Source organism: Abrus precatorius, unplaced genomic scaffold (assembly GCF_003935025.1).
Source record: "Abrus precatorius isolate BTA unplaced genomic scaffold, Abrus_2018 Scaffold8, whole genome shotgun sequence".
Taxonomy (NCBI): domain Eukaryota; kingdom Viridiplantae; phylum Streptophyta; class Magnoliopsida; order Fabales; family Fabaceae; genus Abrus; species Abrus precatorius.
The window spans coordinates 24,175,905-24,188,842 of record NW_020874428.1 but is presented as its reverse complement, the minus strand read 5'-3'; the positions used below and the strand labels follow the sequence as shown (position 1 = coordinate 24,188,842).

The 12,938-nt window shown below is 31.4% G+C and overlaps 2 protein-coding genes across 2 annotated transcripts; one reads left to right on the top strand and one right to left on the bottom strand.

Moving 5' to 3' along the window:
* The first annotated feature begins 1,008 nt into the window (after positions 1 to 1,008).
* Positions 1,009 to 2,366, top strand: LOC113847156 (abscisic acid receptor PYL4-like). Its single transcript, XM_027476063.1, has one exon. The coding sequence runs from the start codon at positions 1,015 to 1,017 to the stop codon at positions 1,897 to 1,899; it is 885 nt and encodes a 294-aa protein (XP_027331864.1). The 5' UTR covers positions 1,009 to 1,014; the 3' UTR covers positions 1,900 to 2,366.
* Positions 2,367 to 8,738: 6,372 nt separating this feature from the next.
* Positions 8,739 to 11,519, bottom strand: LOC113847459 (protein trichome birefringence-like 33). The gene is made up of 6 exons (XM_027476588.1): positions 11,276 to 11,519; positions 10,922 to 11,141; positions 10,250 to 10,421; positions 9,947 to 10,146; positions 9,692 to 9,850; positions 8,739 to 9,355 (listed from the first exon to the last, which is right to left on the bottom strand). Exons 1-6 carry the CDS (start codon positions 11,466 to 11,468, stop codon positions 9,016 to 9,018), a joined length of 1,284 nt encoding a protein of 427 aa, XP_027332389.1. The 5' UTR covers positions 11,469 to 11,519; the 3' UTR covers positions 8,739 to 9,015.
* Positions 11,520 to 12,938: the final 1,419 nt, after the last annotated feature.

Below are 12,938 nucleotides of genomic sequence, written 5' to 3'. Positions count from 1 at the left end.
TTTTTTTTATATTTCATGACATGATAACGTTATGTTCGTATAACAATTAGTTTATTTTTTCTGAGATGTTTATTTTTATTTTTGAACTTTTATGTTGTAACGACAAAGATAACGCATTACGTGGGTTAATTATTAAACAAAAGGGGAGGGAAAAAAAGTTGGTGAAAATAGGGGAAGAAAGATATGAGTAAACGACAAAAAGGAAAGTTCACGGAGATGGAATCATTAGAAAAATTATACGAGTAAATTCAATGGAAAGGGTATATATATACCCTTGATCACGCAAACTGGCTTCTAGTTCTTTATATCAAAACTCAAAATTAAACACGAAAAAATCTGGCGATTTTAAAATTAGTTTAAAAATAATAAAATATATGACCCACTTGAGCAATATCGCAATCAACTTGTTGATATATCGGAGTTTCTAGACTGTTCTTTGAAACATGAGCTATTTCCAAAAATACCCTTGGAACGTACGTACGAATTTTAGTTTTAAAAACAGAAAAAAAATCCTAACTACTATTTATACGACATTGATGAGAAATTTAAAAATAAAAAGCATGATAAAGTATCTTCTCTTTAATGTTTAATATAATTTTTTTATAATTAATTTCTGAATCGTGCACGTTTTTTAGCAAAACTCGAAAAAAAAAGGAAAATGTACCCCCCAGAAAAAAAGAAAACAGAAGAAAAGGAAAATTACGAAGGGGAAAAAGACATAGCAACGTCCGGAGTCAAATTGAGGGGGGAAAATGGTGAAAAAAGTAGAAATGGTATTTAAAAAATAATAACAGTCTTAACTTTTAATAAGAGTGGGAGGGCAAAGCTAAGTTTGGTGGAATAAGAAATAATAATTTATAGCAAGTTAACAAAAAAAAAAAAGAGAGTGGGAAAGTTGGAGTTAGAGATAAAGAAAGGGAAAAATGAGAAAACCTAGTCTAAAAGACAGTTGCAAGTTGAGGATCCACTTGCAAGTTGGAAGCACCGCGTAAGGTCCCTGCTTCCTATAATTCAATGCCTCTTTCTCTTTCACCCTCTCTTCCTCCCAAACCAAATTCAAGAAAGAGAAAGGGAACCCTCTTTCTCTTTATCACACAAACTACTCCAACTTGCATTACAAAAATATTAACCCAAAACCTCACACATATACATATACATGTTTGCACGAACCCCTTTAACATACCATCCATCGCATACCTAATATCTATAGGTTCGGTGGAGAGCAGAGAAATTAAGATAAATAAATTTTTATTATTTTTATTATATGTTTTCTTTTATCAACTGAAAATGCCTTGTTCTCTTCAGCTCCACCGTTTCAACCCCGCAACTGACGCATCAACCGCCATTGCTAACGCCGTTAACTACTCCAAACAGACGCCGTCAACGCGCCCTCTCGTGCCAGACGCGGTATCTCGCCATCACGGGCACGTGGTGGGGCCCAACCAGTGCTGCTCCGTCGTGATCCAACCCATCGACGCGCCCGTGTCTAGGGTGTGGCCCGTGCTTCGGCGCTTCGACAACCCGCAAGGTTACAAGCACTTCGTCAAGAGCTGCCACGTGGTCGCCGGCGACGGCATTCGCGTCGGCGCCCTACGCGAGGTCCGCGTCGTGTCCGGCCTCCCCGCCGGGTACAGCACGGAGCGCCTCGAGATCCTCGACGACGAGTGCCACGTCATCAGCTTCAGCGTTGTTGGCGGGGACCACCGCCTGAGGAACTACCGGTCGGTGACGACTCTGCACCGTGACGGTAACGAGGAGACAGTGGTCATCGAATCGTACGTCGTTGACGTACCGCCGGGAAACACTAAGGAAGAGACTTGCGTTTTCGTTGACACAATCGTACGGTGCAATTTACAGTCCCTGGCTCAGATCGCTGAAAACATTGCAAGTCAACACTGAACACTTTTTTATTTCTTTTTCTTTTATCTTTGTCTTTTTTCCCTTTGTTTCAATGGGTTATGTTCTGTATATTTTTGTTTCGAATACGGGTTCGGGTGTTTTATCTTGGACATAGATTGATCCATGGCTCGTATTGGAAATTGGTGGTTGGATATACTATTAGAATTTTTTTAAGGACTCAAGGTCAGACCGCAATGGTTGAATGAATGTGATGATATATATAATATATATGATATGATAAGATGATATTATGTTCATATATATAATATATATTTGTAGTTCTATCTCTTCTTCTATTTTTTCCATTTGCCGTTTAGTCTGATTCAGGAGTGCTGGTACTTGTTTTACACCAAATCAATGGTCGTTCGTTATATCTGTAGTTAATTAGCTAGGGTTCATCTTGCTTTGTGTAAATGGTTTTTAAGTTGTATCAGAGAATTTAATGGAATACATATATAGTATTAAATTGTTTTACTCTTTGTGGTGTTTTTTCTCCATTCATTTTGACCTCTCTTGCTATCTGTCAATTTCAATTACAACTGTTCATACGTATATGTAAGATGGTTCATGATGCTCAGCAGTTATTTTGCAACGTTATCTTTTACTCGTAAGTTTATGTTGATTTACAAGTAAAAAATTTCTTTAGAGCCTATCGATTATAACTGATCACTCATCAGGTAATTTGATTTCAAAATGTTATAGTTATATGAATTAGTTGGATAAATAAGTGATTAGACGTGAAACCTTTATTTCACAGCTTGCAAATATATTTACGTTAAGATTCTAATTTACTAAGTCAAAGTAAATGTTATCAATACATTTTTATTTACTAAACGTTATGTAATTGTGTGAAGATTCTTATTTAATGAATCTAATTCATATCTATAATTTCAAAATTCTCAATAAATTTTGACAAATAATAAAATTGATACACATTGTAACATTCCTTCTAACTATATTTACGTATAACTGCATAGAGGTAACTAATAAGAAGCATTGAAAGATTATTTTATTAAAAATAAAAAAATGAAATGTCATGTAGTTATATGTGTTTGAAAATGTTAATTCATATTATTTTAATTAGTTTAAGTGAAGAATATTTTGCAAATAATGATTGAAGCAAATTCAACATTGATTATAGAAATGAAGAAATAAAAATGTTATAATTGTTATATTTATCGTTACACTTTAATTAATATAAATTAAGCTCAAATTTATATGACATATATTAAAAATAAGAAAGAGATACTTACATGAACATGAAAGTAAACAGAAAATAATATTTTTTTTAATAGAAAGAGCTCTTAAATTTTTACTTAAGAAAAATCTATATAAGTATGATAAATTTTAATTTTATCATTTAAAATAGGTTATTGATTATACCTTATGAAATTTAAACGAAAATAATGTGCTCACTAAACGCTAGAAATGAATTATTAATCAAATTTTGTATAAATTGAACTGTGTATAGCTGAAACTCAGTTATAAAACAGAGTTATATCTACCAGACATATATATAATGATATATTGAGTAGATTTGATAGTTTTATTTTATTTTAATTACTTATTGTAGACTTTATATTCTGAAATCACGATAATTTGTACGTTTACATTTGAAAAAAAAAAACTACTTGTAACCAAGATGTAAGATTAACGTTAAATAGTAGTTAATATATTTATTAAATAATCCAATTATACAATAACACAATGTTAAATATGTGTATGGTCACAAAAAAAAAGAAGGTGTTGAATGTAATATCATAACTTTGTTATATATTATATATATTTAATGCTTTGGTCTCCATCAGCGTACGGGGATGGGACGACATTACCTGTGGAAGATAAATAAATTGAACAAATACCCGTTCCAATATTGGCTATCTTTGATAATTATATTTTCGAATATGTCACCACTCATTATTTTTCCCTTCTGCATTTGATCATCTTCATAAAAGAACAAGTTTAGATCAAAACCAATCGTTGTTGATATATACCCGCAGAATAAAATAAACTAACATAAAGTTTTAGTAGAATCAGTAAGTATAAACTGCCAAAGAAAACACACACACACACACACACAGTTTTAAAGTCATTAAAATTTACGGTAAAAAAAGTTTTTCCATACACTCTAAGTGAGAGGACAGTTTAATTTTTGGAAATGTGTATATTTAAAAAGATAAATAAATAAATAATAAAAATATTTATTCATAGTGTTAGGTATATAGTATTAATATTTAATAATTAAATAATGACACTGCTGTTTTATGTATTAAAAAAAATGTCGAAATTACTTTGTTTTTATTCTTCGAAACCTTAGTCATTTTGAGCTCAAACACACATGTTTATCGCAATCGTCAATCTGCATATTGTTTTAAGTGTGGTTGATACATTTTTGTCAAACTAAATCGAGAGTCGAATTATTAAAATGGTCAAAGATTGTCTGTTACACAGAAAGCCCGCATTCCATACCCTTAACTATATACAAAGAAATAAAATTAAGCATATTAAAATTCTTTGTGCTAACAAAGAGGTTGGTTTGAGTGATAAGCAACTTGAATTCAAATTTAACAGGATGAGAAATTAAAAAAAAAAAAAAATTCTCTTGTGCTCATTTTCAATAAATATTAGTTGTTTATTTATACAATAAATTCATATATATATATATATATATATATATATATAATTTTCTTAATACTATTTTTTCTTATCACATCAACTATTTTATTTTGGATACTGTCTTCTCTTTTTAATAGTCTCACTTTATTATATAATTTTCGGTATAATATTTATGTACAAATAGAAGTTCTCAGGTACCGATGTAAGTAGAATTTTTTTGAGGTTATCCATTATCAGTGTGGGAGTCGGTGTATGACGGTGGGGATATATTGATATATACAAGTTTATTTGAAGCTTCTCTTAATTGTTTTTCTGTAGGCCTAAAGCATATAGTATACTTAAATTCGTATTAGTCAAGAAAAGACATCGGAATCGAAATCCTAATGACAATACATTATGTTGAAATAAGGGAGAAGAATACTAAAGGAACCTCATTGGGTTTTCTCGGTGTAATAAAGACTGTTGTGGGCGTGTGTGTAAAAGGATTTGGACGTCACGTATTAATTTTCTATGGTGGACATGAACCAACCTCAAAACTGCAACTTGCATTTGTTGAATTCAACTTGATGTGTAAAAAACGTCAAGTTGGTATTCTTTGCCTCCTCACTAATATCCTCTCTCTCTCTTTATTATTATTTTTATTTGTGTTATACAAATGTGAGCTGTAAGGTGGAAGCGATGGATGGAATGGCAAGTTGGCTTGCAAGTGGGCAAGAAGGGCCATCATAATTTGTTTATCCTTAACTTTAGTTTGTCTGTACTTTACAATTATAAGAGAAGTGTCCCATGGAGTCATTTTACAGCACAAGACTTCTCCATACAAATCTACCAAGATTTTTCTCCTCCAGTACCCTAAATAAATATACATGTCTGTGTAGTTGGAAACTCGACCTAAGGTGAAGGTAAATAAACAAGATATAAGCAGCATATCTATATCCCTAGCTACTTAGAAATTAATATATATAGTTTAATGTGGGCAATTCATGGAATAAAAGTAAATGATTCCAATTTTCGTCTTGGAATCAAGTGTGAATAAAATTTCACATAAGATGAGATATGGATGAATAAAGTGAGGAGTTTATAAGGAGAATGATCCATACACTTACTGCATTTTTGTGTTGCATTATTACACTTGTGAAGCTCTTCCTTACTTCCCTTCCCAACATTGGTTGAATTGACTAAAGTCTTTCATAGACAAACTGAGGAGTTTATAAGACAAAAACCTCATTGCTTTTAAATTTTTTGAGTTACACTTGTGAAGTTTCCCCTTACTCCTCTCCCCATTGTATATGAACTAAAACGAATAATAAAACTTTTTTTTTTTGGGATTTTGTTATTGGGTATTATTAACTAAAATTTTTAATGTACTAATTAAGAAATCTTAAATATAAAAAATTATATTAAAATTTTTAGTAAAAATACATTACAAATCATGTTAAATATATTTTGAAAATATTTTAAAAAATTAAATTTTTAATTAGTATATTTATTAACATTTTTTTTGTGTTTTACCCTCCACTCGAAGAATAAGAACAAAGTATAAAAGAAATCCTTTAAATTGATGTTTAAAAAATGTTAAAATAAATGTAATTTATAAATATTTAAATATGAATTTAAATACATATTAAGTCTATGTTTAAGAGAATATTATAAAATCTCCAAAGCAGAGAGAACACGTTTGTGGTGTTCCTTATCTGGCAGATCCTATCAGCACTTATCTACAGGTAGATTTTACTCCTTGTCGATTTATATTAGCAGTTACATATAAGACGTATGCAGATGCAGGCGCTCTCAGCATCAGCATCAGCATCAGCAAGCACACAAATTTAAAAATGATTCATATGCGTATAGATGAGGATCCGGTTGATAGGCGACATAAACCGTTTCCCACTCCCATTCAGTGGGGCAAAAGCAAAAGATCAGAATTTCCCCAACCCAACTAATCAAAGGAACTCGTACGGGAATCTTCCATATTCACCCATTTAAGGATAGGTTCCTCATAGTATAGTGCGCATGCACCTCAAATATATATGCATGCCATATACAAACTAGGCATGCAACACTTACAAATAACAAACAAAAATTATAAATGGATAAGAATAACGTTCTTTCTTTTGAACAAAGGAAACTTTTTGAGCCTTACTATGAGTCATCATGTACTCTTATCAAAAGGATCCGAGTGTGGAAAATAGAGTCAGATATTTATCGACACTGTTCTGTCTATTAATTGCTGATCATGATCTGTCGTTGGTGTAATTCAATTAGAGGTGTGGTAGATTTAGTACGGAGTAATCAATCCTTAAAATTGTATATATTTTTTATATTTTAGTTTTTAAGATTTTTAAAAAATTTAAATTTCTGACTTTATATATAAAACAATATTTATTTTCACTTTTTAAGGCAAAAATATAACAAAGAAATCAAATAGAAAAGAATAAAAATAAACATTTTTTACAAACTTAGAAATTAACAAGAATTTTTAAAAATTTAAAAACTAAAACACATATAGTTTTGAAAACTAACTTAAAAACTTACTAATTTAATGTGATACAAGCGATATTAATGCACATGCATATATATGTTTGGAGTAAGTATATTAAGGAAATAGTAATTAATTAATCCCAAAAGATTTGGCCAGACACATTATTTTTAAACGATAAATATTACTAGCTAGTGTCTTTAATGTGTAATAGGTTGGCCAAATTAGATTTTATATTAATGAATATGAGTTTCTGGTAGTCAAATAATTAGTTTCTTCAATAATAATAATAATAATAATAATAATCGGTTCCTTTGTTACGGATTCCATTTACAGAGTAGCTTATGCTTATGCATTACATACTCACATATACGGTTTACTCAACTCACATTCACCAAGAAGCAGCTTGAGTGAGTCTATAGATAAGTGTTTATAAAAGACTAAAATTTAGCTTTTAAAAGAAATAAAAAAAAGTTAATTTTAACTTATGAAAAAAATAATTTATATTTATTTAATTTTTTACTCTTATAAATACGTAAAAATTTATCTAACTGGGCTTAAATTGATATTACGTTTTAATGAACACACGCCTAATTATTTAACACTATATTGTATATGAAAAAATAATAATTTTTTCTTAAAAACACAAATATTTGGCAAACCATAATTTTTAAATATAAGTGCCGTTCTTTTTAGAAAAAAAAAACTTTTAAATTAAAAAAATAATGTAAAGTGTATTAAAATTATATAATCAGATGGCATTAAACCCCTATCAAGGTTTCATCTCTCAAACACAATTCTCCTTTTATTTTTCTTTCTTCAATGAATAGTAGAAACCCAAGACTCGGAACTCCAGCAAAGGGGACTGTGTAGAGCAGCACTCATAACACATTCAGCCTATTAGGCTTCCTTAGTTGAACTAAGTTCAAAACAAACAAAAAAAACCGCTAGTATTTCTAATAGGTGTAAAGAGATTACACTATGTTTGGATTGAAGAGAAAATGAGACAATAGATAATTGGAAGCAGGTGAAACCTTAGAATCTCTACCCCTTCTCCTAGACAACTCTACCATCCTACTTCGACAAAGCTGAACAGTGACTGCAGTAAAGATTGTATCAAATATTTTTCTATGGTTCATGACACCACATAATTCAACTTTTTTTGGTCCAATGGCGTAATGCTTAAAACAAAGTTGCAACGATCTTTACACAGACCTGGGCTTTGTGTGTTTGCTCAATGGAGTAACAAGGAACAAGACCAAACTATAAGAAAGCCGAAATCTAGGCCCAAGATATTGGGCTTATGGCTTACACACACATATTAGTTTTTTAATTAAATTTTTTGTTTTTATTTTCTTAACTCAATCTAGTACGAAATTTCATAAAAACTATTTTTTTTATGTCTGGTCACAAATCTACGTAATGAATATTGTAAATATGCAAACATAAAAGGTATTTTGTATCTCTTTTTTAATATTTTTGGTCATGAATAATGGTGGATCTTAGTTGGGGATTTGGGAAGACTCAACACCCTACAAAATTTTAAAATATAATATTATTTAAGAAAGTTACATATAATTGGCCTAAACAGTTAAAATATCTAAGGTCTCCGAAATTTTAAACTCAAGATAACCCACTAGTTATTAATTTTATGAAAGCTTCCCATTTGTGAGTCTAAAAACAATGCATAGGCAAGAAATTAAAAAAAGAAAAACAACAGACTCAGAATTCCGGGCAAAGAAAAACTCTCAAAACTTTTGCATTTCTACCTCAAGAAAAGGGGAAAAAATCAATTCAATTTTTTCACATGTTTCTTCCTTTTTTAGATTGACAACTATTATTGTACACAAATCCTCTTTCTTTTCTTTGATTCTTCCCTGTAACCATCCCAAACAAACATCACTTGCTAACAAAACAGAGAATAATCACCGCATGCCATGGCTTTCCCATTTACAATTTGACGTGCCATGTGTGGAATGACCCAAGAGAATGAGAGATGATCTCTTGTATTCGAAACACTCTCAAGGATAAAACAACTTGGCAAACAAAAGCTCATTCCAAGTATCTTGAAGACCAGGTAAACACCAGTGTACACAATCAGCATAGCTAACAGGGTTAGCCAATTGCTCTGGAGTCAATGGATTCCATTGCTTCTTGTATATTGAAGTGTGTGCATCTCTACGGTAACTAGAGAGCTGGGTGATGTTTAGAAATGTAATGGGCACTTTGGATTTACTGAACACTTCTCCAATTACTTCCATTACACTCTTCCTACAGTCAGAGCCCCAATATGTTGGATCATCAATCAAGGTTGTTTCATTGTAGCAATTCCCTCCTGGTTCACCTCCCCAGTCTATGCTCCTGCCATTTATTTATGAAACATTAGGATATTAATAAGCAACATTGGAATATGACAACCATATTGTATATTATACGATATTTTTGTACAACAAAAATGGAACAAGTTATGTTATTTGTTTCCCTTAATTTTGATAGGTTTTTAAGATGTGTGTGTGTATATATATATATATATAAATTTAAAAATAAAGGAGAGAGATAATTTATTCATGCGATATTATATATGATATTAATCATTTGACGGTGAAATAATGGAGCTAGTATGTATATATTACCGTATTTTTAGCTTAGAAAATTATCATATTGATGTGTATATGCATGAGGGAGAACGATACTCACTTTCCATGTGAGGGTGACATGCTGGTGAAGACGACTCTAGTTTTCTTTGGATCCATGTTTAGCCTTACCCATCTAAGCATGCTTTTCATAGCCATCCGATAAGCATCCTCTGTTGAGAGCTCAACAATCTCTTTCACTTCATCATCAAAAGATCCAAGCCTGAAAATATGAGAATATAAAGTATTATTTTTAGAACGAAAAAAGAAATGAAAAAGGGGTAACAAATAACTATTTGAATGGAAAGGAGGAACGTACAAGATCTTCATCTTCAAGCCAGTCATCCACCAAAGATAGGTGTTGAATACCATAATGTCAACACCTTTCCAATTTCGACCATGCCTATTGATTGAACCTTTTCTGACAATCCTATCAGATATCCTATGAACGACAGCATTGTCCGAATTCGATTCAAGAAGAAATGGTGCCCAATAGAACTCAATTGTGGCATTGTATTCCTAATTGAACATAGCAACATTAATAGAAAGAAAAGGGAGAGCATAATTATACAGCAAAGACTAGGAAATACTATGAAGTGCATTATACAAAAGAATACTTTACCTTGGCTGTGAATACAGTGAGTGAATCAAAGGTTTCCATTGATTTGGCATCTTCAGGAATAAGTTGATGGATAAGGCATACGAGAGAGACATATTGACCACGGTTGAGGGAATCACCAACAAACATCATCCTCTTCCCACGAAGTGTTTCAAGCACCAAGCTGGCATTGAATCTACAGTAAAATAAAGCCGAACCCAGCATCAATAACTTGTATCACTTTTCAATGCATGAGTATTAAGATAATGTGTTAATTTTAATCAAAGAACCGTATAAAAGTATTTACAATATTACATCAAGTTTGGCTATTAAACAAATGCTATATAATAATAAATAAAATTAGAATTAACTATCTAAGTAATACATGCTATATAAATTATTCTTAAGCTATTAAAAGTATATAAATTTAAATTTGACTAAATGAGTGAGAGGCTCGTCGCCGCCGAGTGTGACACCGTTTCGAGACTCAACGAGTAAGAGGCTGGTCCATTGACTCACGATACCAACCTACTTACCTTCACCATCATGTTATACTGACAGTACCCACTATGAACCTTATAATAATATCTTAAGGAAACTGTATACCATCTTCACCGGCCTAAACTAGACCCGTCCAACATATTGACCCGACCCATCAAAGACTTGACCCGTAATTCGTAAGAGAGAGAGAGTTACTTGGGAAGATCGCAACCGTGTGGTTGCCACCTCCAATGCTGATAATCCTTGTCGGGTCGCCCGTGTTCCTGACATGTCAATTGTGGCTGTATGTACGGACAATCCGATTCCTCATACATTGGTCGAGTCAACTCATCCCAAACCCACCTTCCGCTGAACACGTCACAACCTTCCTCCGCTTTCCCCACCGCAAACGGCAGCTTCTGCCTCTTCATCCTCTCTGTTCCAGCAAAACCACATCATTTTAACTTAACAAGTATATTCAAAATATCGTATTCCTATGGTTCCTCACTAAAAAAATATATATATTAAGACGAAGATGGTGCGTTAACAGGTTGAGTCATGATCACTCACCGGTTGAAGAGGAGAAGGGTTTGTCAGGGTAAGAGTAGTTTTGGAACTGTTGGCCGAAGATGCACATGAAGTCCTCGCCATAGAGGATAGCGACGAAGAGGACGAAAGCAATGAGAGTGAAGAGATAGGGAGAGAGGCGAGCCTTGCCTCTGAAGAGGGACGAAGAGGGTGAGAATGGTGGCTTCATTTGCATGCATTCACCAAACCCAACCTACTAAGTCTTCTCCCACTAACTATTTTTTACATTAATATAGCAAACATTTCTGCTCTCAGCGAACGATCAGGAAAACACAAATATCAAGAAAGCGAAAAAGGGAAACGTTGGAAAACGATCGAAGAGATCAATTTTTGTCTTATAATTTTGCGCTACTTAATTGGTAAGATTGGAAATTGGAAATTACTGAGCTTAAACATCACCATCCGTACTACAGAATAGAAAAATATATCATAATTGAACGCCGGCCAGACGAATAAAACCAAAAGAGTTTTGCATTTATGGCATAATTTAGAATACATATTGTGTGTTTATATTTGATTATACTTAATTATATATTTTTATTCTCTCTTCATACCGCATTAAAGATTAAGAAAAAAACAGGAGATAACATATAATGTTTCTTACAGTGTCAAGATCTATCCCACGGATGTTAAGAAAATATTATGGTAAATCAAATGGACATACTTTAAGATAAAAATTTGATTTTTTTTAAAATAAAAAATAATATAAATAAATAATAATTATTATTTTTATCATAAAAATAAAAATTAAAGTATAAAATCAGGAATGACTTAAAAGTATAGCGTAATTTTCTTAAACGATGATACTCATATTTTTTCATATACCGTATGTCTATTCTACTTAAATGTATCACTATTAGATCATTTTTAATAAATTAAATAAAAGATATCATTTGAAAAATATTTTTTTCAGCAATAGAAATATTTTATTTGTTTTTGTTAACTCTTTAATTTTAATCAAATTTTAGTATAAAGAGATGAAAAATGTAACATGTTTGTGGCTAATGTTTATAGCATTAATTATGATCTTTGATTTAATCTAATAACTTTTTGAAAAAGAACAAATAGGAGCTTTTCACACAGATTGGATATCATACTAATCTCTTTATATCTATAGGCATTTACTTTTATAGTTAAAAGGTGCTAGGGATGTGATACGAGTTACTATATTTTTGGTTAATTAGTTCACTAACATGAATTCTAGTTTTTCAGTTTAACCACACCCTACGATATCATTGAACATTTTTTGGAATAAAAAATAAAAAAAAATTTTTTTTCTTTAACAAACATTCATTATCTAAAATAATTTTTTTTAACATTATAATAAATCTTTCGTAAATTTTTTTTCATTTCACGCACCATAGTTTTCCCTATGTTTTCAGTCAAAATTATTCTAAATAATATAACCATTACTTTATACAAAAGCAACAAATGAAAAGTTATGAAATTTTATCAAAACCAAACGACTTCTTGTGCTTGATTTTGATAATTAACTAATTGTGATTTCTTTTTCGCAAATATGTCAACGTATAAAATGCAAAGCATTCTGTACTACTGAAATTGTTTATTTTTATCAAATACTTGAAGATAAAAAGAAGGAAGGAAGGCAAGAAATAAGTTAAGTTGATAGAGAAGATATCGTATC